At 43.3% G+C, this 26890-nt stretch overlaps 1 protein-coding gene across 1 annotated transcript in view; it reads right to left on the reverse strand.

Moving 5' to 3' along the window:
- LOC146179185 (corticotropin-releasing factor receptor 1-like) overlaps positions 1-26890 on the reverse strand; it is a 111892-nt gene that overhangs the window by 81725 nt on the left and 3277 nt on the right. Inside the window, exon 2 of the mRNA XM_084580141.1 lies at positions 19231-19525. Within this exon, the coding sequence (XP_084436267.1) occupies positions 19231-19525 (295 nt within the window). The remainder of the gene's footprint in view (positions 1-19230; positions 19526-26890) is intronic.

A 26890-nucleotide genomic window follows, 5' to 3' on the forward strand; every position in this document is an offset into this window, starting at 1 on the left:
GTATTCTGCTCAGCTGGTGTGTCTTCGCGCGCATGGCCCGTTGGCGTAGGTACATACGGTGACTGGTGATTCTCGGTGACGGCGGTGGTCTTTTCGGCGAAAATCATGACGCGCGCGCGTGCGCGCTCAAACGCCGCAGAACCCCGGACGAGTTGCGACAGACGCGCTCCTTATCTGGACGTCAGCACATGCCGGCCTCCCTGGCAACGAGGAGGTGAATTTCCTAGCCCAAGGTCTCACATCCCGGGCTAGAGAAATGGAGCCATCTCTACAGGCCGGGGAGCGCCTGCTCTGCTTGCATGATATTTTCTTGTACTACGGGGCAAACGAAAGGAATATACACCCCCCGCCCCCTCTCTCATCATAGGATTTGTTTTAGCGTGTTTTATTGCAGTTCTGTCTCGCAGAATCACCAATTATGTTTTGTGTTATTTTTGTTGTCCTACTTTTCGCAGAAGACGTATATTACCCTCAATGACGTGCGCAGGCTCCTTCCCGTATCACCTGTCAAAAAAAAAAAGCTTGTTATTTATTACGCAGCTGACGTTCCGCTTCCCCCCTCAAGACGGGGGCTCTATACCGGAGGGGAAAGAATTCAGTATGAGAGGAAGTAGCCAAGCAAAATTCCCTGTCACAGTCACAGCGGTCAGGTTTCTTGGTTGCTGACTCAGCAAATGCTTTTCGTGGCTTACGCATCGCGTAGGGCAAATGTAGTAGTTAATATAGGGTGGACAAAGAAAGTATGAGGAAAAGAAGAAATGCGTAATTTTGTTCACAGCGTCTGATGTTTTTGATGGTAGTACATGGAATATTTCTCCATTCTCCGCTTCCAAGGCAGACAAATGTTGACACTGCACTTTCCGCTTTGCTGGGTTATGGCAACACGGGACTCACGACGAGATCTGATCGTAGCTCGAGTTGTAGGAATAGCTGGCGTAAATCGAGTTACTTTGAAGAAAAAAAGAAAACTGAGCCTCTGATGTTTGATATCGCGTGTTCTTTCTTTGCGTTCGCAAATGCTCGAGTTAGAAAAAAGCAGTCTCTACACGTGTGGAAGAATTCCAGCCAGTTCCCGTTTGAAGTTCCCCATTTTTTTGCCTCTTGTAGACACACAGACCAGTCCCTATTTCTGCACCTGGTCTGTTTTGTTATTTCCAACGGTTCTGGAGATTCAATTCACGCTTCAACTCTCAGGAAATGGAAGCTCTTGATTTACCCTTTACTACAGCGTAAGACGAATTCCTTTAAAAATATGTTCCAGAGATCGCTGCATGGATTGTCCTCCAAATTAAAGTTGATAAGAAAGACAATGACGTCACAATTTCAAGCTTCTCTAAAAGCTGCTGTGCAAAATTTTGTTACCGCTTTAATTTTGTTCTCTGGGTTTCTGTCAAAAATGATTTTAGTCGACATCGCAGCAGTAAATTAAGCCCGCGGTCATAAAAATAGCCACGAACTCTTTATTTTCACGATACTCAACTTTACAATCTGCAGTCGACAATGGAATTCTCTATTCTGTGAGGACACTCGATATATTCTTTATTCTTTTTGGACCTAAAGAAAATACTATTTTGATGGGACCGCTATATATTTGTGGATCGCAGAGCATGTCACCGAGACAAAATGCTCGATGCAAGCGCAGTATTTTAAAATAACTCTGCGTATTGCTTCCCCTACGGCAAAATGACAGACCGCCATGTGATTCTCTGAAATGAACTCCGCGCGTTGAGCGACTTCTGCTACTGACAGAATTGAGTTAAAAAAGAAAGAGAGAAAGAAAGAAAGAGAAAAGCGGAAGCCGGGACGTGCTATCTAAATTTAAAAACAAAATCAGCCACTCAGAGACATATTCCAGTATATAAGAATGCTTAGAAGGCGTAGAAATAAAATAAAATGCAGCAATCAAGGCGGTAAATTAGGTGACAAATTAGTAACGATATTTAAGTCCGTCCATCTATCCATTCATTACTATTCAAAACGGTGTAGTAAAAGGTGACCCCTGATTCTGCAACCTTGAGATATTAACAAACAAATGCCGCAATAACTCTGCTATTGGTGCGGGTAAAATATGTCTACATTTGTCCGAACGGCAATGCCTTGTTATGTGAAACTGATAGTCGCGGAGCTTTTGTTTCTTTTACTGATACGTGCCCATATCACTAGACCCAAAATGCTAAATTCGAACATTCCCAGTGTATAACAACGTCTCAGAAGACCACATCTTCTGAATCACTGGGCAGGACTTTACCAATGCTTTCTAGACTATTGGATTACAGACTGCTCACTTAGTGAACCGCCATCACAAGACTAAGTGTATTATTGCTAAACTCATGCCACCCTATGTCTGCCCCAATATGAATCACGCAGCCAGTTGGGCCAGAGAATTTCTTGATACCTCAAGGTACTCATTTACGATTGATAAGACATATGACTGTCGCTGAACACTATCATGCCAAATAGTCACGCTGTCAAGCCCGCTTGAGCCATGCCAAATTTTTATAGCTCAACATAACCGAAAATATTTATAATTTATTCCCACTATCACTTGTCATTGGTTCACATGATTGCAAATTTTTGGGGGCCCACTCATCGCTTCAGATAACCCTGACAATCGAACTAAAGTAGGAAACAATATATTCGGCCGGAAGATGAGTGAACATTTTGCTTAAAAAAAAATCGGCAAAACATTAAACTGTTCTTATAATGCACTGCCACACATTATGCAACAATATTGACATCCTCCCTTTCATTACGCACGCGCATAATTCTACTAAGGATTAGACGGCTGGCTACAGTTCTTTTTTCCTCCTTTATGCTCGAGTTCCCCGCAGCTGTCTCGATGCGATCCTAGCTTTCTCTCCCTACAACGAGTCTTCTATCGCCGCCACTCTATGGCGAGCCGAAGATCACTTCATTGCCCGCCTATAGGCATACTGAACTCACACGAGCGTTCGAAAGAGCGTTTCGACAACCGACGCCCGCATGTTTGCTATGCCCCCGGTGATTTAGTGTTGCTCAGGACGCCACTGCACAAGTGTGGTTTATCCCAGAAGCTGCTGTTTCCCAATAAAGGCCCCTTTCATCTACTTCGTCTGCGAAGGGCGAAGTGTCACGTGTTTTTGGGGCGTCATGAGAAGGCGGAAGAAGCTGAAGAGTAAGAGGAAGCATAAGCTGGCGTGCCTTAGGGACTCGCAGTACCTAGTCTAAAAATAAACACTCCATTACGTACTGATTTCATAACAATATATTTTAACGACAGAAAGATGAAGCTTCGAGAATTTTAATGCAGTTCTTATCTTTTCATTCCGTAAAGATACCTCTCTAGCATAAAAGTTGTAGCCGAAGTTTAGATCGTTAAACATCCTATGCAAAGTGTACCGGTGTATTTAATCAAGCATTAGGGCGGTCGTGAAAGGCAAACAAAAATGTTCGGAAAGTGCTGAGAGACCAGAAAATATCGCAGCACAAGACGAGGGAGGACCTGCCTGCGTAACACTTTCTTGTAGACGCGTTTGCGTCGTAATCACTTTCGCTAGTGTACACGGCACTAAAGCTTAAGCTGGGTATCCGGCGTTTGACGTCAGTGACTTGAGCGAAAGAAGTATGATACGGTGCACACCACCGCAGCACGATGGATGCCTGGCTGGGGAGAACGTGGAGCCCTGTATTGAAGCTTTCGCCTGAAAATTGCAGCGTGGGCGTCGTTAATAAAGCCAGATCCGAGGAGGCGGCTTCCCTTCTCTCGATGAAGGCTGCGATAAACGCATGAGCTTCTTTTCTACCCTGCTGACGGATAGAGAAATAGATGTCGTAAGAAGGGATGGGTAATAAGATGAGTATGCGTTCCGAAACAGAGAAAGATTCCGGTAACTTATTTTATTTTTTATTTCTTCTACGTTTTACTCCTCGCAGCATTATTTCATCATCGTTCCCCTTATATTGGCATGCTGCTCAGACAAAGAAATCGAAAGCACGCAAGCAGATCATTTGTCTTCTTCACAGCGACTCACATGTCTTGCAGGTTTGCCATGAATTGCAAATTTAGTTTGCGTTCCTCAACATTTCCTTCGCCTGAATTTGTGGTTTAATTTTTTATTCCTCTGCTGAGAAAATCGCATTGTATTAGTGCACTGTATTTGTCGAACTCCTTTGTCAAACATCTGTCAAACAGTATTTATTAAAATAGTATTCACCACGCAGAATAAATGGATTACTACGATTCGTAGTCACCGAGAGGAGCACATTTGTAACCAGCAGACGCCGAACGCTTTATGATAAGCATCCTGAAATTAGACGAATATTTTTCCGGCTTTAGGTCTGATCTTCCCGCCGATCGTTCTTAATGGCGACTTGAATGTGGATGCATAAAACGCAAGCAGATGACGGTCGACATCCTATGATGGAATCTTCGCTCTCGAAACCAACTCAAAAGAGTTGACATGATCGCAAAACACCTGCTCTGACCCGGAATTCACCGGGCAGTGCAGTCAACTTCTCTGATGTGCAAGTAGTATGGCCCAATCACAAGCTTAAATAATAACAGTGCAAAGGAAAAAAAAACGGAGACAGTACAGAGCCAATATTTACAATCTACAATGCACCCTGGCCATTCCCCCGACGTGGGTATGTGCCATTTTGTCTGAGGTCATCATCATCATCATCAAATGCAGAGAACAAAAGCAGTAGCGAGTAGCATAAAATAGACAACCGCAAAAACACAATCGCCACTCAAAAGAGAACCGCAAAGCCCGCTCTGCATTTCATCATTATTTCTTCGTATCGCAGTCCGTCTATAAATTGCCGCTCGTCGTACCGCGTTTCTGGCACGCGTCATATTTTATTGCATTATGCTTAACCGTCTGGCGGGAAGAAATGTTGGCAATTTCTCTCCCATAAAGAATACAGATGGTGCCCTCTGTGAGTCCGTATATCTCAGAAACACTGAAATCGGCGCTGCCATGCACTTTGGGCTTAGTCCGATTGTATATGCGGCCGCAAAAGTACGTGCCTAAATAAATAGTAGATGCCCAACTATCTGCCGTACATAACATGTGTTCATCATTAATACGCATGAACCAAGACCGAAAAAGCGCAAAAGGCTTTATTTGCTTGCCCCGCCGGGGTGGTGCAGTGGTAAGACGCCCAACTACTGTGCCGGAGTACCCGGGTTCGAACCCGACCACGACGGCTGCGTTTCGATGGAGGCGAAACGAAGTGGCGTCCGTGTGCTGTGCGATGTCAGCGCACGTTAAAGATCACCAGGTGGTCGAAATTACTCCGTAGCCCTCCACTACGGCTTCCCTTTCTCTCTTTCCACTTTCACTCCATTCTTCCTCCCTTCCCTTACGGCGCGGTTCAGGTGTCCACAGCAAACAAGTGAGACACTTGCAGCGCCTTTCCCTTCCTGTGAACCAATTATTATTATTATTATTATTATTTGTTTGCTCTGTTTTCCTGGCCACACAGAAGTTAAGTAACCGGTTATGAGATAATGAAATGTGCCATAGCATTATGACAGTGCGGACCGCTGAGTCGCTTCGTGAGTGAGAGAAGCAGCGAAAATAATTAATGATAATAATAGTAATAATAATAATAATAATAATAATAATAATAATAATAATAATAATAATAATAATAATAATAATAATAATAATAATAATAATAATAATAATAATAAGTTCACCAGAACGGAAAGGCGTAGTATCTGTCACACCTGTTTCTGTGGGCACCTGAACCACGCCGTAAGGAAAACCGATTGATTGATTTATAGGAAGGGAAAGGCGCGGTAACTTTCTGACTTGTTTTCTGTGGACACCGCAACCACGCCGTAAGGGAAGGGGGGAAGGTGGGAGTGAACGTGGAAAGAGAGAGGAGCCGTAGTGGAGGGCTGCGGAGTAATTTCGACCACCTGGGAATCTTTAACGAGCGCTGACATCGCACAGCACACGGATGCCTCTTCGTTTCGCCTCCATCGAAACGCAGCCGCCGAGGTCGGGATCGAACCCGAGTACTCCGGCACAGTAGTCGGGTGTGCGCCGTAAGGAAAGGGACGAAGGTGGAGGGCTGCTGATTAGTGTCGACCACCTGAGGATCTTTATTTCTGGACACGTCCGTATTATATGTACCAGATCCGCCTTATCCTGACAAAGTTTGCACCTATCCGAGAATTGTTCCGGGTGCCACTCACTTAGGGTAGCTGGGTTCGGGAAAAGTCTTTTTTTGCATGCGCCTCCAAATGCGTTCTTGGATCATGTCCTATCTGCTGGTTGGCATTCTAACCTGTTTAGCCGATAGTGTTCAGTAATCTTTTTGTAGATGACTTGACTGTCCCGGCTAAAAGTTTATAGAGGATCAATGGACGTTTACAGAAATAAAAATATAACGGAACAGTCAAAAACGGAAGCATTTTTGGAGACTATACTGTAAGCTCAGACCCTGAGACTCAGCTATGTGTAATCCGACTGGCCGAACACGCCGCCCGGGTCTAAGGACTCCAGGCGGTCGTGTAGGCGGATAGGTTTTCTGTCCTGTATCTGTTGGAGAATAAAGTTTCACCACCACCTCTACATGGGAATCTTTAACGTACGCTGACATCGCACAGGACACGGGCGCCTCTCTAAAAGCGGGGAGAGGAAGACTTCACTGTGGCGAGCTCTGCAATAAGTTCGCCCACCTTCGATGCACTGACATCGAACAAAAAGACACTACGAGCTTGCCCTCGTAAATATACTGCTCTCGTTTAACATCCTCACTTGAGCGTCCTAATCAAATCTCGCATAGAACAAAGTGCACCATTCGTATTCTGGGACAATAAAAAAAGTTGCCGAATTGTGAATTCGAATGCCTCCAAAAGAAACACCGCTGAATGTGCTCAATCCATGCAATCCGCTTTTATAGTCTTGCTAGAATTTCATATCGGTTGCTCTGTTGAAGCGCTGCCTTCGTTACTGTTCTGCTTTTTGATTTCTCATGCAAAATTAATATCAGTATGTTTTACATTCATGCATTCTGTGATGTTGCAACGTCGATGCCGTCAAGCACCCTTAATTGCAGATAGATTACAGCACACCATGAATTGCTCAATGTTAGTACAGAAATCTAAAGTCGCAGGTAATTGAAAACAAGAGTATCGCACTCAAGCACACACGCAACTGTTTAGGAACACGTAAAACCGATCATTTCTTTCTTTGGAGGAAGTATCTCAGCAGGCGCTTAAATGGTGATTGAACCAAATAACGCGCTGCTCGCTGGAGCGAATGCATCAAGTGCAGCGCTCATGCATTTCACAATGCGTAGTAGCGCGAGAACTTGATTGTCGAACATAAGCTTTAACGAACCGAGCGTAATGTGATTTGAATTTGACGTAATGGGGGCTCTCAACCATCAGCGACAATCAGAAAGCTTCTTTTCACAAGCTTCAAGTTACTGTCAGCGACCTCCGGTTATGTAATGCTCTTCAGCACCTCTTATGAGCCGCTCATAAATCCAAGTATGATTGTGTGTGTATTTGTGCAGTTCGGTGCATGCAGCAAATTGCATTAGTGATGCGTGCCAAAACCATTCGGCTGTTGAGGCGTAAACAGAAAAAAAGTAACGGAAAGTAACGGAAAAAGGAAGTTCTCGAGCGGAACATGAAACACGAAAGGAGTTGAATAAGAAAGAAGTAACAACTTCTTTCTGGCGGAAGAGGTCACACAGAGCTGAAAAACGGAGTGAAGCTGCCATTTATTCTCTTGTTAGTATAAGATTTATCGCATTCTTTCTGGGCATCGTTCTTTGAGAAAAAAAAAACAAATAAACTTCCTTAGCCAAAAGAAAGCGGCACTATAATAGCACTTCGAAGTTTTTTGAAACGAAATTTCGAAAATGAACTGCACCATTTTCCACTTGCCTACGTGCTGGTATTCCAAAACAAGGTTTTGTGATGCACAGTCAGGCGCAGAAAAATTCGACAAGGCTTCTAGCGTTCAACGTTCCTTTGAACACCCTCTTCACGTGAACGTCCTCCCTCTCCATCCTGCGCTTCTGCAGAACAGCACTTCCACGTGGCATGAATGAAGTTTCCGGTTTTAAGATAAACTTTGCATAAGCATATTTGAGGAGCTTTCGCTATCCTGAGAGCTCTGTGTTCAATGGAACGACTCTTCAAAAGGGAAGCTATTCCACGGAACTGCAGACAGCCAAGCTCATTCGGCTGCCAACGAGAACAAACACCCGAGAAACGCCTGTTGAGGCTGCACCTATCAGCAGGAATATCGGGTACAAGCCCCAAATTTAATGTAGAAGAAAAACGGGTAAAAGGCACACCACGTAGCAACCAGTTTTAAAGGGCAGTTCACAGCTATACGCCATCATAGCCCGGTTTCATAGAAGCGATCACAATGATCTGTTTTACATTCAACTTCAGGACGCGTTGGCGCGCCACTAGTCTCGGGATATTTAAGGAAAGGAAAAGTCTTATAGGAAAGATAGAAAAAAAAAACTTTCTTCTTCTTGCTTTAAATTGAGAATGTGAAAGCTACGGCATGGTGATGTGGAATACCGAAAACTATTGGGGATGAAAAGAGATTGAAAATAAGTAAAGGAAGTGCAGAGGAGGGGAATGGAACTGAAAAATAAAAAAATTACATAAGTGATGCTCGTTTTCCCACAAGCACTGAAGTGGCGGATAGAGAAAGGTGCTGTCAACTTCGTGATATCACAGTACGGATTAAAACAGAAGCAACGTGTGTTATTAGGAGTGGCTAAATATTAACATGCATTTAGGACGGCTGTCGTTCTTGAATGAACACATACGGATTGAAAACTTTGACAATGTAAAAGGCTGAAGCGCGAGTTCTAATAGGCAGACAATATAAAAGGAACTAAGTGTTCGACAAACAACCAGTAGGAGTTGATCATGTTTAACTCACATTAGCAGAAACACCTTAAATTGCAAAGGATGTATAGAGCATGAAAAAGGTTACCATCAGTGCCGAGTTTAACGAAAAAATACGAAAAATAACAGAGGTTTAAATTGGTTTCACCGGTAACTGGCGTGAAATGATCGAACTCGGGGTTCATTATACAGGGATATCAATTTGGCTCAACTTGGGTGCTGTCAATTTTAGAGTGAACCAGGCTATATTATTCAAAGAGCCCACAACTGCAGTATATATCTTTCCACGTAATCACTCACGGGGTGTCAGCCTATGGATTAGTTTTTTTTGGCCCCAAAAGAGAAAGCTAGATCGGTGAGACACCCGGCAGTGAGGCAGGAGACTGTCACAAAATTCGCAGCTTAACGTTGGCAGCGCCGTTCAGCGGAGACCGCTGTTTGGAGTTCGTTTGGGGAGTTCGCCCAGCCGTAAAATGAACACGTGCGTACGGTGGACTGGAGCACTTAGTCCTTCGTTTCCTTAAGCCTCTTTCTGGGTTTGAACGGCGCACTGAGGTTCTTTCATTCATGATCGCAAAATTGTTTTCTTCACTTTTCTTGTGGTATAACTAAAACGGTCCTGCGTCCACACTGCGTAAGTCGCCTGGAAAACTACAAAGACCGCTTGCGTATGTGATAACATGCACTGTGTACACTGCCTTGAGTCTTGTTTTCAGTATATGAAGTGCATTAATGGGTGTATCTTTATTCGTGCTAAGTGCGCGTGGAAGATGAGGAAGAAGCTAATGGAGCGGAAGGAAGCAGACTTCTGCAATAGTTGCACTTGGCGTTCCACTAGTTTATACCGGCCAATTATTAGCTATTTACGTTCGCCTGACATTTATTTTAATTATTCTGTGCTTAATAAACTTAACGGCAAAGGCTTTGGGTATTTTATTATTTATTTCCTTTCCTGTCTGCTTCTTCCCCCCCTCAGTCCCAAGTGGTCCCCCACCTCTTCTGTTCCTTAAGAGGTCACCGACACATCCTTGTATGAGCACCACCGATCTAGCCATACCAGCTGAGCCGCTGCAATGACTGACTTTCAGGGAAGCAAGGCAGATTGGATGATTTTGCGCATGATGCTATTACTATCATTACGACTATTATTCATTAATGCAACTTTGCGCTCCAATAGCGGACTTTGTAAGGCACTTATACAAACAGCGTATATTTCATAGACGTGTCTTGTAAATGCGCCATGTTTGCAGTGTAACCATTAATTGATAACCAGTCCAAACCTATTCACTTTTTAAATGTATTTTACTAGTACATTTTAAAGGTTGACTGGCCGCTCTATACATAAGGTATTCAGTGCACTGTTTCGCACTATTCATTGATTGATTGATTGATTGATTGAACGTCCTTTATTGAATAGGAAGGCTCATGGCCATGGATGAGGGTAAAGGGGAGTAGGCAGAATCTTCGTTGTTTGCACAGATCGTCACTCAAATCAAATTACTCTGACCAGGCCACTAAGGGAGCCATACTTGTCAAATATCAACTGTATGCTAGCAACAGTTGCTAGAAGGGAACGGTAGTTCAGGCGGTAGGGTTTATCTCGGAGCGTCCAGTAGAAAAAGCAGGGCAATGCCAGAGTAGATGAGATATGCCGCCAGTGGGGGCACGTAATCGTTTTCTCTGTATACTGACGCCAGCGGGCCATTACACGTGGCGTCTAAGCCGCATGGGCGATGAGCTTATTCAAAAAGACTGCTTGACTTTGGGTGAGGTGGGTTTTTCGCGTAAAAGGTGGGTCTGGTGTGGCCACCTGCATGCGATGCTGACTGATGCTACGAAGGCTGGTCCGTGTATAGTGCATAAGGACAAGAGAAGGGATATGTTTTCGGTCCAAAGTCGAGTAAGGATGAAGCAAGGGGGGTGGGGAAGTGAATGGGGATATCCCACCTGCCAAGGCAGCCGCGGCGTGTGCCGCCGCATTGCCCCCTGATAAGTCCGAGTTACCTGGGGTGCACTGAATAACAACAGTTCTGGTCGCGAGTTGGTGGCGTTTAAGGAGGTGCTGTATTGCCGTAGCAGTTGCATCTTGAGAACCCGGAGTAGGGATTTCCTTGTAAGCTTCATAGGAATGTATCCGCTTATTACTTTACCGTTATTTAGGCCCCTCTGTAATTGGTATAAGAAGAGAAAATTTTCGCGCTTACGTGCTGCCCGAAACTGGTCCTACCCATATGCACTCAGGTCGCCTTGTCAGAAGCAAAGAAACCTGAAGTATATGTATTCCACTTTATGGAGATGTTGGTTTTGTGGGGTTCAGCATCCCAAAGCTACTCAGGCTATGAGAGACGCCGTAGTGGAGGGCTCCGGAAATTTCGACCACCTGGGGTTTTTTAGCGTGCACTGACATCGCACAGCACACGGGCGCCTTGCTTTTCGCCTCCATCGAAAAGCGGCCGCCGCGGCCGGGATTCGATCCCGCACCCTTGGGAACAGTAGTCGAGCGCCCTAACTACTACGCCACCCCGGCGGGGTACTTTATGAGATGTGAGAAAATTGTAGTTTTCAGTCTATAATTGTTCCATATACGTAGCCAAAGAGATAGTTTAGTTACGTAAGCGACCAGGAATCGTCGTATAGTTCCGTCTGTATGTAGAAGCCAATAGATCGTTACAGCAGCTGCAAAACCAGTGTCTAAAGCCTTGAGTGAAAAATACGCGGGCGGACTCTGGGAGTGCTTGCTAACATCTGTTCTGCTAATGCTCTACAGCCAAACACTTGCTCTCAATATAAATTATGCAGTTGTTGTTATGGGCGCGTTGTACGGACTAACAAACGGTTGTAAAATAAAATGGTCATGAGCCTGTGGACTACTTAGAGCTGCCTACGAATATATAGAGATGTTCTTGACAAAGTCTAAAGGCTTTTTAGAAAATATTGGTTTTGCAACGGACTAGGGTCGCCACTGGTCGCAATTTTTAAATAGTGAGGGTGAGAAGTCTGATGGTTTATTTTCTATCCTGCTGGTTTTCTAGTGATATGAGTCGTCCGCCATAGTTTCGCGGCAGGTATGCTTGCATGAAAACTTATCTACGATGAAGGCTTATCTATGAAGGCTTATCTGTAACCAAAGCTGCAACGGGAAGCCCTTATCGAAGAACGAAACTTCAATGTCGCCAAAGAATTTCGCATTCTCACGACCCTTTCCCCGCCAACTGCATAGTGCAGAAGCACTGTTCACAATATTGGACTCAGTTCCGGTGTACACGTGACCATGTTTAGTAGAGCCTTCTGAGAATTGACAGTTAAACTTATTATTGTCAACAAAAATAGCGGGTAAAATGACAGTTTCTAATAATATTACTGTCAGCGAGGTTGAAGGCAATTGGGGCATCCGTATACTCTTTCCTCACTAAGGATAATAATAATAATAATAATAATAATAATAATAATAATAATAATAATAATAATAATAATAATAATAATAATAATAATAATAATAATAATAATAACAATAATAACAATAATAACAATAATAATAATAATAATAATAATAATAATAATAATAATAATAATAATAATAATAATAATAATAATAAATTGGTTCACAGGAAGGGAAAGGCGCAGTATTTGTCACACTTGCTATGTGGACACCTGAACCGCGTCGTAAGGGAAGGGATGAAGGGGGGAGTGAAAGTGGAAAGAGAGAAAGAGGAGCCGTAGTGGAGGGCTACGGAGTAATTTCGACCACCTGGGGAAGGGTGACAAAAAGTTACAGGGAAGTTATGTCTCCATAGTTGAGGATTCGACGGAAACCCGTCCGGCAAGGGAAATTCAGCCTATTGACGAAAACAGCACTCGCCGAAGTTACAGACGAAAAAGAAAAAGAAACAAAACATAAACACATTGACGTTATGTTATGTTATGTCTCATATGTTGGCGTTATTTACAAAGCCGAAAGTTGAAAACTACAGAAACTGCATTTGTTTACTTCATTCGACTATAAAAACTTTTACAGTCTACCACTGGTAGATGCTACTTGTGATGTCATTAGCTCTAGAGGACTTTCTGGCGCAGACCATGGTAACAAACACGGCCGATATTCGCCGAAGTAAAAAGAAATAATTTGAAAAAAAAAAATCGTCGAAATACGAGTTCAAATCTTTTATGCTTCTTTTTTCAGCTACTGTTGGTGAAAACAGCACCAATACTAGCCTCAAGTGCTCAAGGTGACTCCACCTGTGCTCTGGTGGGAATCATGCTTATGGCTTTGACACGTACCGTTTTTTTTTTTCGCCCAAATCTGATTACCTTTTTCCACAATGTAGAACGGCGAAATAAAACAAAATAGGAGTCCGTAATTCTGTCTTTCAAGGGCCCCTAATGGGCTAGGAAGTGCTCAGAAGAAATTAAATTATTTACTGTCCAGTCAGGGGTGCGAAGATGTCCGACGCTCTTCACGACAAACGGGCTGAATTGTGTTATGCACAAAACTGATTACGCGGAATCGAATTAACGCACATTCACACTTTCCAACCGTCATCTTTAGTAGCAGTAATAGTTTTCTCGTGACGCATGCATTCTGTTCTTCCCAGTTATTTAATTATGGCTAAGATCAAATATTGGCTTACTCTAGAAAATAAAAAACTGCAACGGTAAGCTCCTAAGTATGCTTTTAAGGGAAGTTGATAAGTAATAGGTAGGTAGTAGTGGCATTGTTCAACGGACAAAGTAAAAATAACTTCAATGTATCCAGGCATCATTTGATTAGCAAGTAATTATTAGGGAAATATTATATCTGGTAGTAGTAGTAGTAGTATAAAATTTTATTCCGCAAAATGGGAAGGGGTTCAAGGGTTGGGGTCTTGAGCTGCAGGTGGTGTTCCTAGGTACAGAATCCCATTGGTTCTTGCTGCCTCTTTAGCCCGTTCGACCAGCGCTAGCTGATCTTGCGGATAGGAGCTTGGACTGAAGCCCCTCCCACTGCTCGACTGACGGGTTTGTAATTTTGGGCTCTATCGGGCATGCTCGCCATTCCCATGCGGAGTGGTAGAGAGTGACTATCTCTCCGCACCACACGCATTCTGGAGTGTAGTGCGCAGGCCAAATCTTACTGTGTATGCAGTGACTTGGATATGAGTTTGTTTGTAGCCGTCTCCACGTAGTTTTTTGATGCCTTATGAATGCCTTGTGGGGAAGCGGGTATTCACAGCCTCCTAACTTCCAAAACATGTTGAGCTTTCCGTAGCTGTTCCGAGTAGTGTTGGTTTCCCCCTTGTCGTCGCTCGCTCGGTTTGTCTAACCTCGAACTATCGCGTCGACTTTAAGGTTGCCCTCCACTCCTCCATTCCCAGGTGCCCATACTGCATTCTGCTTGTCTTTGAGTTTTGTCGCCTCCCTGAGGAGGGTGCGGCCTGCATGCTTATCCTTCCCCTTAGGAAGCTTCTGCATGCGGCTTGTGAGTCTGTTACTGTTGTATAGCTCCTTTGTTTCTGTTTGCTTCCGTGATGGCTAAAGCTATTGCCACCTCCTCCGCCGTGTTTATATCCCCGGTCCTAATTGAAATGCTGGATATTTCTTTTCCCTGGTTGTTAACTACGGCTACAACCGCCGCTTTTCTGTCTCTGTACGCGGAAGCATCCACGCAGAGGACGTTTGATTTCTTTGCCAGGCTTCGGCCTAAAGCTCTTGCCCTATAGCCTCTCTCCTCCCTGCCGGGGGCTCATGTTGTTTGGTATAAGGTTGGCCGCAAACTTTTCCCTAATCTTTTGTGGTTATCTATTCTGTTTTTCATTTCTGTGCGCCCCCACCCCTTATGTAATATCCTCTAATGAGGGTCTTTAAGGTATTAAAGTGAAGTGAAGTGAGTCGAAATTTTGATCTCTCCTATTGCCTTAATTGCCAAGTCTCATTAGTAGGTGCCGTCCTACCTTGGATTGTGCTAGCCTGACTTTCTGAAAGAATGTGTACGCTTCGCTGTGTTCGTTATAGGTATTAATTACTCCTAGTTCCATGATCTTTTGCGTCGATGCTCAAGGGGGAGGGGGGGGGGGAGAGTCCTAGCGCGATCTTATATGCTTTCCTAATTTGCGCGTCAATTTGATTGAATTCCTTTTGGTTTAGTTTGCGGCTAGGCAAGCTGTAAGTCAGTCGTGGTATCCCCAAGGCAGTGACTATCCTGATTGCGTCGGCCTCCTTTAACGCGTTTCTTTTATTCGTTATCCTCCGGATCATCGCGCATATTTGGTTCGTTGTTTTGATTAATGTTTTGATTGTGTGCTCTCTTTTCCTGTAGTTTTGGAGCCACATACCTAGGACCCGGAGTTTATCCGCTTCTTTTATTGGTTGTCTGTTCAATATTAGCGTTCTATTTTCAGGTTTAAATCTTCTTGAGTGTATTCGGATGAATTCCTACTTCTCCTGTGAACATTCCGTGCCGCTGTTTCTTGCGAAATGCACGATGCATTCATCCGCCTCCTGAAAGTTTTGTTATTTCTCTCTAGGGGCCCTCAACATTTTCCGAACAATAAATAACTAAATATTTCACAGGATGGAAGAGTCTATCGGCGTCACGCTAATGCATCGAGGCAGTGCCTCGAAACCGGAATAGTTGTTATTCCTCGCTTATTCCTTCCGCACCTAATTAATTCTCCATTGCGACCGATTTATCCACGTGCTCAGTAGCGAGCAATTATATCTGGTGGAGAATACACTCAAGAAGATTTAAACCTAAAAAGATAATGTTAATATTGAACGGACAACCAATCAAGGGAGCGGACAAACTCCGGGTCCTAGGTATGTGGCTCCAAAACTACGGGAAAAGAGACCACACGATCAAAACATTAACCAAAACAACGAACCAAATATGCGTAATTATCCGCAGGATAACGAATAAAAGAAACGGGCTAAAGGAGGCCGACGCAATCAGGATACTCAGTGCCTTGGTGATACCACGACTGACGTACAGCTTGCCGTACCACAAACTAAACAACTAAATTGACGCCCAATCTAGCAAAGCATATAGGATCGCGCTAAAACTCCCCCCCCCCCCCCCCCCCCCCTAGTGCATCGACGCAAAATACCACCAAAATAATATTAAAAATAATATATATATATATATATATATATATATATATATATATATATATATATATATATATATATTATAATATAACATTATTATATTATACTATTATTATATTATATCTGGTGGTGCGTTCAGCCTGATAAAACCTAAAACCAGGAAGGCTCAAAAAGGAGGCACAAGAACTTTGCAGTATTCGGCGCACAAGTATGAGTTACATGTCTTGCTGTAAAAATGGTCGACAAAGATCTTGAAATTCAACTTTAACCGGAAATGGTTTGTATCCTTGGGGGGTACTTCCCAAACTTGCTGGCTACTGACCACGTGGATAAATCGGTCACAATGGAGAAGTAGTTAAGTGAGGAAGGAATACGCCTTGTATAACAATGGTGCCGGTTTCGAGGCATTGCCTCGATGCATTAATCACGCCGATAGCGCATGAAGCGACACTTCTACCCTATGAAGCGTTTAGTTATTTATTATTCGGAAAATGTCAAAAGGTACGAGTAGTTTTACATGGGAAGGCGGGGGGTTCATCTGCAGTGAAAGGTGTCGTGTTTATTGGCACTGCTGTAATTGACAGCAATGGAGTGCCAGGCAGCTTCTTTGGGCAGATCATTCCAGTCTTTCGCTGTTTGTAGGAAGAAAGAATGACGGTGCGACGCTGTGCGCGCATACAGAGTATATACAGCTTTTGAATAGTACGGGAAGAATGACGATATGCAGTCGAAATGATGGTGCAATGAAAGGAAAAACGATAAAACTTGTGATAGGGACTAACCCTAATAAGTTTTCGCCTAGTTCCAATTTTGGAAAGGTCTGCATTAAGTTTGGATGTTGCGACTCTGGTTTAGTGAGAATACTCGCGTATAAAGCTAGCGGCGCGGTTCTGGATTGCTTAAAGGTTTTCAGAAATATCAATCTGATGCAGGTCCAAATCTGTGCATACATATTTCAGTTTAGGTTAAACAAGAAGTTTGTAAGCAGTAATCGTATGAGAGTTATGAGAATAAGGAAGACAAGCGAATTTTAAGTTTCTGCACAGCAACCCAAAGGTGGCGTTAATCTTGTTATGTCAGAGGACCATAAAGGATAGGTTGGCTGATTTGTGCGGTTTAACGTCCCAAATCGACTCAGGCTATGACAGAAGCCGTAGTGGAGGACTTCGGAAATTTTGACCACCTGGTGTTCTTTAACGTGCACTGACATCGCACAGCACACGGGCGCCTTACTTTTCGCCTCCATCGAAAAGCGGCCGCCAAGGCCAGGATTTGATCCCGCGTCCTTGGGAGCATTAGTCGAGTGCCGTAACCACTGCGCCACCCCGGCGGGGTCCACAAAAGATAATGTGTGAGAACAACTCCAAGGTACGATTACACAGGTAATACTACTGTGTTACCAAGAATATACTTGTGGGTTATGTAGAAATGGCGTATGTAAAATGATATAATTTAGGTTTTCTTATTGTTAAGCGACATCATCATTTCACTTCAAAGTTATATTTAGTTATATTTAGTATTCCTGTAAACAACACCATCGTCAGCCAAAAGTTGAGTGTTAGAAGGACGGTTGTTAATAAAGATTAGAAAAAGGAGGTAACACCAAAAACGGACCAAGAAGTGGACTAGTGGATGCACTTCACGCGTGCATGTTACCTTACTACAACCGTAGCTTCGCTGAAATGGCCTTGTGTTTAAACTCCATGGGTACAAAATGATACCCTTTGTAACTGCAGCAGAGAACCGTCAATGTGATATTCTATAGAATGTAATAATTTATATGTAATATTATAAAATTATATATTTTGAAAGGGGGTTTTTACTGTGTTTTAGCAGGGATAAGAGCCCTCTCTAAGTTGCACGGCGAACCACACAAGAACACAGCCAGTCTCCACAAGCGAGCTCGAGCAGCGCAGCGGCACTTCGTCGTCCTTATCCTCATCTTCGTAATATTCTCGCGTATAGTTCACTACAATTTATATATAATATTTTATATTTATATAATATTTATTATGTATATTTCATAATATTCATCTAATTATATAATATAGAATATTACGTAGAATATACAGGGGCTGTGCAAATTAGGCTGTTATTGCTGAAGCTACGACTGAAGATTCATCGTTGCCACCTTCAGTCGAGCATGATGACCTCAGGTTTCTGCTGTTACTTTGACCACTTTTTTCTTTTCTTTCCTTTTCAAAGCTATCCTGCCTGAAGCTTTCCTTTTTTTCTCGAGCATGTCGCATGGAGTGACAAGAATTTCGCGAGCAAAAGATACACTTTCATCCATGGTCTTCTGCGGCTCACATAATGCGAATAAATATATTCCGACCTGCTGGATATTAGTTGGAACGTCCTTTTACAGCTTGGCCAAGCAAGCTGAGTACCAATGTTTGCTGCTGGTGTGTTATTTTTTCTCATTATTTGTCTTGTTCACTTGGTTTTTTGCGCTAGCAATTTATTAGACAAACTGTTATTTATATTGTTATCTCACGAATGATTTAGTTTCCACACTGTTACTTTACCTTATTGAGGTAGCTCTGGCTATTGAATAACGTGCTTTAGGTGCAACCATTTCTGCTTTAATTCTCTTTTGCTGAGATAAAACGTAAGGCATAAAACTCCTGACACGACACGGGGGCCTGAAAAATCACCTTCCTCCCCCTCGCATAAAAAAAAAGAATGAACAAACGATTAATTCGCAGGAATCAATTTTCGTGAAAGACAAACAGAATTTCGCCCTTAAATAAATAGATACCTAAGAGTCTGATCGATATAAAAAAATAAAAGCTGGCCGGTTGAACACACATTATAACGTAAATGTAGATTTTACATATACCACAAAATATCTGCTTCGATGTGTATTTCCCAGAAAATTATTTACATCAGAAAACAAAAAAAAAAGGCAGAAGTAGCGCTAAAGTGTTCATAAACCTGGTCTCGAGCTTTTCTATGAGTGAACAGTGGTCGCTTTATATCTCACTAAAGCTTAGGTTCGTCGTACATTGGAAGCCGATTGTGCAGACAAGGTGCTTAAATTAAGTTTCTGGCAAGAGTAGAGCGAAAACGCGGTGCGAAGGTCACAGAGGTGTCAAGGTACAAGAATAACATTGATTTCGACATTCACGCACCTTTATCCGTTAAGCGCATATCCCCATCAACAGCAACAAGAAAATGCTGGATATAAAAATACCATATAATCCGTCACCGAAGCCGGCCATGAAAAACATAAATAATGTGACACGTCCGATATAATTCCAAACACTCACCTCCACGCGACTGTCCATACCAGGAATTCAGCTGGGCGCACTGGACCTCATTCAGTTCATAGTCGATGACTGTGGCCGCGTTCTGTCGCAACAAGTGTTCGAGCGAAGCCGTGGATGTCTCGATCAGGTCGCCTCCTAGCGACCAAACATGCTCGCTCACGGTGGTGGAGGATCCATCGGTCGTACCTTGCACCGCCATTTCAAAGTCGATCACATGACGGCGGAGAACGTGGACATGACTTTCTTTTGTCTTTGCTGAAATCCAGCTACGAGGCAATCCAGAGGCGACGATGTCCTGAGCACCGGCACTTCAAGGCAACACCTGCAACCAGTGTTTTGGAGCACTTTTCGCGCGCCTGAACTTTTCCCGGCCCCACGCGCCGGAGTAGCAGACGAACTTTGCGCAGAGACGCGTGTCCCGCTCAACCGCGTTTCCAAGATCGTCTGCTCCTCCCGAATTCCAGCGGACGTCGCTGCTTCCTCCCCTCCACCTTCCTTTTGCTCCCTTTCTTTCACGGGGAAAGGGGAGCGAGGGAAGAGAAAGGGAAGCGCCTCACGTGGTCACGTGGGGAAACCGGCATCGATTAGATGCGCAAGGGCTTCCATCTGCTGTACATTGGCCGCGAGCAGACAAACGAAAAAGCAAGTGAAAGCAAACAAAGAAAAAAAATGTATGAGAGGCCACGTTGTGTGTTCGTGTAAGTGAGGAGGTAATCGCTGGGAGAGATAAGGGTGCACGCTATTCCCTAATGCAAGGTAATTACAAGGGATTCTCGGGAACAGTTTCATTTACCAGAACATAAAGAAAACATAACGGAGTGGTTCGTAAAAAAGCCCAGAGCTTTGAGCAGGCACTGTCGCGAGCTGGAGCCAAATTAGGCGAAGCCACTGTATTGCACAGAGAGAGGGCAGTAGGTCTAGAAGGAGAGAGAGAATGATAGGATATAAGGTGCCGTGCTTGTGGGTCATATTATCACACAACGGTCTAAATGCCATTCATGGGAAAATGAAATGAAGCATAACGTTTGCTCTGGGCGATACTAATTTCCACCACAGTGCTTGAGCTGTTCCAATTCCCACAGACGATTTTGTAACAGCAGTGTGTCTGAAGGTGCTTTTAGAGACGAAACAACAAATAAATATTGCGAAAAATTCAGTCGAAACTGCATTCTGATAGGTTACCACATTCGCCTGTCCCCTGCCTTTCTTCTTCATCCTCCGAAGAGAAAACAGTTAATATACATTGTTTACTAAGAAGCAAAGTGGTGTACGGACTGAGGACGGAAATAATGAAATTCGCACAGAAATGTGCCAATCCATGATGGCAGCAAGGTGTTGGCACAAAACAGGACAATTCACTACATGCATGCGTTGAGCACTGAAGATAGATGTGGCCTCCGACTGAAGGTGTCTTCAGAGAGTCCATTCGGTGTTGTTTGGTGCTGTTTTAAGACGAAGTGAATAACTAACTAGGCATATCGGCCGCGCGACTGTCATATCGGCACGTTGCCTGGCACACACTAAGGCACAGGGTAGAGGATCTATATTTTATTGGTTGTTTTAGAGAAACTTTAATGCGTTTATACTGTACCTACTGAGGACATTGTAAATTCTTTTATTTTTCTTCTTTTCACCTGCTTGAACAGATTAGTCATTGTTTGGTAGAAAGCAATCATAGTGTATTGATATTAAGTCTAAAACCGCAAACGTTTTACTGTTTTTTCTTCGCATGAGCGTCATCTAGAAGAAAAATACATTAAGGTGATGTATGATGTATAAGACTCTTACCGCGTTCTCAGCTTACACGAGTCAAGGTGGGAAATGTTTAACCTTTTGTCTTTCCTGTTTCTGCAAAAAATAGGTCAACAGCAAAAAAAAAAAAAAAAAAAGCACCTTCATAAATTTGACCTAGAAGACCTTTCCTTCATCCGCAGCGTCGACAGGCACTGATCCGCGTTCGCACAAGTCACAACAATAAGGCCAGAAAATCAGCAAAATTTTCAATACGCGTATTCGGGAGAGGATATTTATGGGGGGCCTTCCGAAATGATTTCTGTATAAACCGGCGGCCTTTTTTACGTGATAGCGCATTGGTCACGTGTCGCAGACTAGCCGGTGTCGCCATTGTCGGCATCGCCATACTTTGTCCTGAACAGTAAACCATGATTGTCCGACTGGCCAACAGTGTCATGTCGTCAGGACAGCATGGTTTTGTGCGGAGATTTCAAAAAGTCCGGGCGAAGCACTGTTAAGCTTGTCGCCATCGTGGAGTAAAAGAGATAAAGGACATGATAAGGATTGAGAATTGTACGTCGCCGCGTGTGTAAAATCAGTTAAGACGAAAGTATTTAATGAAAGGTTCAACGAAAGGTTAAAGAAGGGTTCAACGCTGCTGAACCGAATATGGAGTGAAAGCATTAGCTGCGGGTGGCTGAGCGTTCTTCTTCTTCACTTCTTCTTCTCTTCCTCAGCAAGGGGGTCCACGGGCCACGAAACAACGACGAGTGGTTAGACCTGTAATAGTATTGCTTTCGCAATAAAAATCTGAACCCTTCTTGGTCACAGTAGTTGTTGGTCTTTATGTTAATTAGAGCAATACTTTAGGACCGAGATTAGGAAGCCTGTCCTTTCGTTTTCGAGTAAGGAGCTACCGATTAGGCCACAACGCACGCTTGTACAGTGTGAGATCAGGTACGTGAGTTTACATGCATGTCTTATGGGAACATAAAGGGATCAAATCCTGGCCGCGGCTGCCGATTTCTATATGGGCAATAAGTAAGGCATTCGTGTGCTGTGCAATACCAGTGCACGTAAAGAACCCCAGGTGGTAGAAAATTCCGGAGCCCTCCATTATGATGTCCTTCATAGCTTGAGCTCCTTTGGGAGGATAAACCCCACAAACCAAAGTATATATTAGGTTTACATGCTAATTAATATAAACATGTAATTAGTGAGGACCGCAGGGTGCGGTACTGTCACACCTTTAAAGCCGAGTTGAGCGTCCTTCTTATTTTGGGGTTTGACCACGAAGACATTCCTTAAGGAGCTCTGGTTATGCTAGCCACTACAAAACTGACTTCCTGTCGGAAAGAACCGACTTGGCTATTTTCCTGCCAATGTATCGTCCCCCACCTGGCTCCTGTGCGTAACGAAGTGCCGAAGTGCTTCGAACATAGCAGGCAATAGGCGTCGGTGTTGGTAACTATTATAGGAACACAGAGAGCCAAAATAGGCTTACGTATATTTTCTTTGCATCAAAGGCAAACGAAAGCTGCAAAAAACAAAAATGACAGAGGTCTGAAGAAATCTTGCTCCTGCCAATAATCCAATAGGAAGCAATGTAAAATATGCCAGCGTCAGTAAAACCTGTCATGCTGCTTTCACCCTTCACCTAGTACAGCTGAAGAATGAGAATGGTCTTAAAATTGAAGATTTATTTTTTTGTGTGCGTGTGTGTGGAATATTTAAGTGTGTCTGTAAGTGGTAAACTGATCGGCATTTCCCGCTATTCCCTAGTGTTCTAAAACCGGTCAGGTCTGTATATAAAAGGGCAGAACGGCGAGCCAGTCACTGAATACACACGTAAGGATGGTACTGACCGTCGGGAATGGCAGAAAACCAAAAGTGTTATAATATTTGGCAGTTACCCTCCGCCTTTTTTGTTAATGGTGCAGACAAGGACAGGATCACGAGGAACTCATTATGAAACAGATTTCAATGAAGCCAACAGTCATTCAGAACTAAATCTTTATTGAATGTTTGGTATATTATATTGCTACTTTGATTTCTTTTATTTTATCATCACGTCCAAATGCGGGCAAAAGTAAACAGAACATAATGTTCCTTCCTGAATTTTTTGCGCGTTGCCTTATTGAAATTGATATCATCGGTACGTGCAAGCTGATAGTGGACACTAGTGCACTATTTCCTATAGACATTTACTGTTGCAGCATACCCGATAGGCTAGACGTGACTGCATCTACAATGAAGCAGTGTGCTCGGGGTTCTTGTGACTGCGACTGCACGTCAGTGAAGTGTTGGAGGTTAGGAAAAAAACAACAAAAAAACAAGACGAGATGGAAGAAATGTGGCATATGTGGTGATCGTCCACCCGTGTATAATCAGCAAAGGTAGCACCACGCTTCCTTCCCGGCGGCATTCTTTCTTTTCTTTTTTTTTTTTTAATCACGAGATATGATCCTTCCGCAACGTGGCAACTGTTGCGGAATAAAGCGCATCTGACACGTTTTGCCTCGAGCCGAGTTTTTCGAGTTGCTGTTTGGGAATAAAAGGGGAGAAATAAAATAAAGTAACTTCTAATCGACGGTGGCTTTGCGCGTGATGTGCGCTCGCGAGATGTTCCTGAAAGTTCAAGCGATGGCAAAAAAAAAACAAACAAAAAAACATGGCGTCATAAAGTGTCTGTATCATGTACGCAGTGAGCCGAGAATCTTCGAAGCGTCAGTAAACGCATCCAGACCCATCCTCAATAAATGGCCTCGCCAGTTTAACTCTTTCAGGACAGTTAAAAACAGGTGATTCTGTGAGGCCTTCAAAAAAAGTTTTATAAATGCAGCCGTTAAGCAAATCAGGTGTTGTATAAAAGAAAATTCAGCAATTTAAATTCTTTTTTTATTCACATCGATATCATTTTTTAGGCTCTATACGTATGAAACATCTTAGCGCCAACGTTTCGGAAAAAAACGGCAAAACTTTGAAAAGCATAAATATAAATATATGAAACGCTGTCAAAAAAGTTAGAATGTACAAAACGTAGTAGAATGTGTCGCGTTTGTCTTCTGAAAATAAATTTGTGTATGTGAAGGTTTTTTATCCGCCTTTCCAGGATCGTGGCGTAAAACAGACAACACCCAAGAGTCTTAGAAGCACGATTCTGCTACAACGTGTAACAACGTAAACGTATGCAGACGGTATTTCAAATGCACGCTAGTTTTTTTGGTTACCTTATACGTGACAAGAAGAAAATTCCTCAATCCAGGATGTTGTCGAAAAATATCAAGTAAGCAAGAAAAGCCATGAATTTAAAAACAAATCACCACAATGAAAACAGTGCACGATGTAAACATTTTCCATACTGTCTCTTTTATTAGCTATAAAGATTTGGCCTCTCTATCTGCAGATTTGTTTTTTTGTTTGTTTTTTTAGTGCAGTTCAGAAACACTAGTGCCCTGCAGTTCCAGCGGTAGTTGTTGCGATTCTCAAGTACGCATTTTTTCAATAACACCACAAAAAAGTTGCAGTTGAGTCAAGTTTATAGAGAACCTATATATCATGCATTGAAGTCCATTGTCAAGGCATGCATTCTTGTAATATTACTCAATTTCTAGAGACAATCCTTTCAGGTTGAGGTTCCTCCGCTCTTTGCGCAACGTACAGTTTCTGTGTTTTCGATAATTTTTACGTTTTTAAACACCAATCGATGGTTCCGAAAGACATTCACGCTTTTGAAGTTCTGGACAACCCGCATGACATGCCGGTGTTTTGTTGGTTAATGAAACGTTAGCATAAGTAGCCGACATACTGGCTAATAGAAATAAACCAGTGGGAACATACACTGAACACGTGAAACAGGCTAAGAGCGAGCTGAACTAAGTATGTTTTTTTTAGGTTATTAGTTTAAGTTACAGGGTGATATTTGGATGATTGGTTCTCATACTTGTTGTCAGAGCTCATTAAGTCGTCTGCGGACTGTTCGCCACTCCTGTTATAAAAAAAAAACAAAAACAAATCGCAGAAGAAGCACGCGAATCACGTAAACGGCAACGATTTCTTTGCGAATCCTGATGCGATTTTGACATGATTTTTGTAGAAATGCTGCACCATAGCCCTCCGAATAATTATTTTTTCGACTTCGTCGCCTGCCGGTAAAACAGTGAACTACGCGTAAGCCAAAACTAGCTATCATGTTATCTATCCTATATGAAATATAATAATAGATAATTTTTCGATGGTTAGCTTTAAAAGGTCAATTCTTTATCCAGAAAAAAATGATTTGGAAATAAATATTTTCCGCCAACCCCACTAGGAAGGCATACTCCTCTTTTGTTGCGAAAGCAACACTAAGCCAGCCGCTTCGCCTCTTCAGCGTGGTCGCATCTCCACCGTGGCGCCGACTCCACGAATGACCTTTATCTAAGAACAAGAAGAAAAAAAAGAAACCGCTGGTGATAACAACTCGGTAGTTGACACCCTGGTAGAGACGAACGACAACAGCGAGTTGCTTGCACCGAAATCTTTCGCTCCACATCTGGTTCAGCAGCGTCGAACCCCTCAATTTTTTTTTGTTTTTTATTGGGGGGGGGGGGGGGGGGCTGAGATCGGGGTGATTTTCTTTCTCTCTCATTTCCCGAATTACCGCGGTTATCAGAGCTTTACGACCATGAAATTAAGCACTAGTGACTCTGGTGAACATGTTTGTAAAATATTCTCATCCCGAAAATTCGCTTGCAGAAAATTCATAAGCATTCATGCGATCTCATGCATGCTAGTTAAATTAACAATTTTACTTCAGTCAAAGGCTCAGAGATAGGCCTAAAAGCACCATGCTCATATATTTTCGACATAAAAATTTCCGTACCAATTTTCTCAATCTTGTTACGCCACAGTAGCCGGTTGCCAAGCCAAGGAAAAGTTTTCGATTACGGGAACCCTCAGGCAAGCGGGGAGTTGGGATCAGAACTCTCCCTTTCCCCGCATACGGGCGGATGTTGGAAGCAATATAAGGCAGTGACGCATTTCTCCATTGCCAAATGCATGCATACAGTGAACAAATCTCTACTGAAACACGAAGGGCTTCAGTCAGCGGCGAATACCATTCACATCCTGTCATCTCGGCTCGAAGCCGGATTAGGCAATGGCATGCATAGAAGGAGGCGTGCCACGCCCCTAGCGTGTTTGGTTCCGCGGCAAGTGCCTCAGAGCCGGCTCATGGCGTGCTGAATAGAATCCGTGGGGAACTCGTCACACGCGTCTCAGCGTATGCGTCTAGCATTGCACTGAGGAAGCGCGCGTATTGGGACGATTCGTAATGCTCTCGTCTCGCATGACTCACGGGTAGGCGCAGCGCGTAGTGACAGAGTCGGTGATCAGGTGACATCTACCGTTGTTTCTATGGGCTCCTTTCGCCCAACGGCCTGCATTCAATTGGGCAGGGTGCACTCGAATAAGAGGCTGAAAGCTTTCTTATTTGCAGCGCAACGATTCGCGTGCATATGGTTTTAGAAGTAGGAATTAGAGAGAATGGGCCGGGAGGCAAAAAAAAAAAAATGAAGTACGTCATTTACATAGTTTTTCCCAGGGCGCGTGAAAGATGAACTAGGATCACTGTCTTGCAAGCCGAAATTGGTTTGGAAGCGTAATTAAATCACAGAGCCGAATACTGATCGACAAAATCACAGGAAACAATAAATTGCGCAGTGATTACCACTCACAGAATAAACGTCACTAAGCAATTATATTTCAAATGTACCTTAGGGTGGTAGACTGAGTTATTAGGGAGCTCAAATATTGTGTCGGGAGACACGAACTCTATCCCCCCCGGGCAACCGAGATTTGATGGAGGCAAAACGAAAGGCGCCTGTCGAATATGCGATGCCATTGTATGGTAAAGAACTGCACGTGGTCGTAATTATCCCGAGTC

The sequence above is a fragment of the Amblyomma maculatum genome, chromosome 9, assembly GCF_055883805.1.
Source record: "Amblyomma maculatum isolate TAMU_Amacu chromosome 9, ASM5588380v1, whole genome shotgun sequence".
NCBI classification, from domain to species: Eukaryota; Metazoa; Arthropoda; class Arachnida; order Ixodida; family Ixodidae; genus Amblyomma; species Amblyomma maculatum.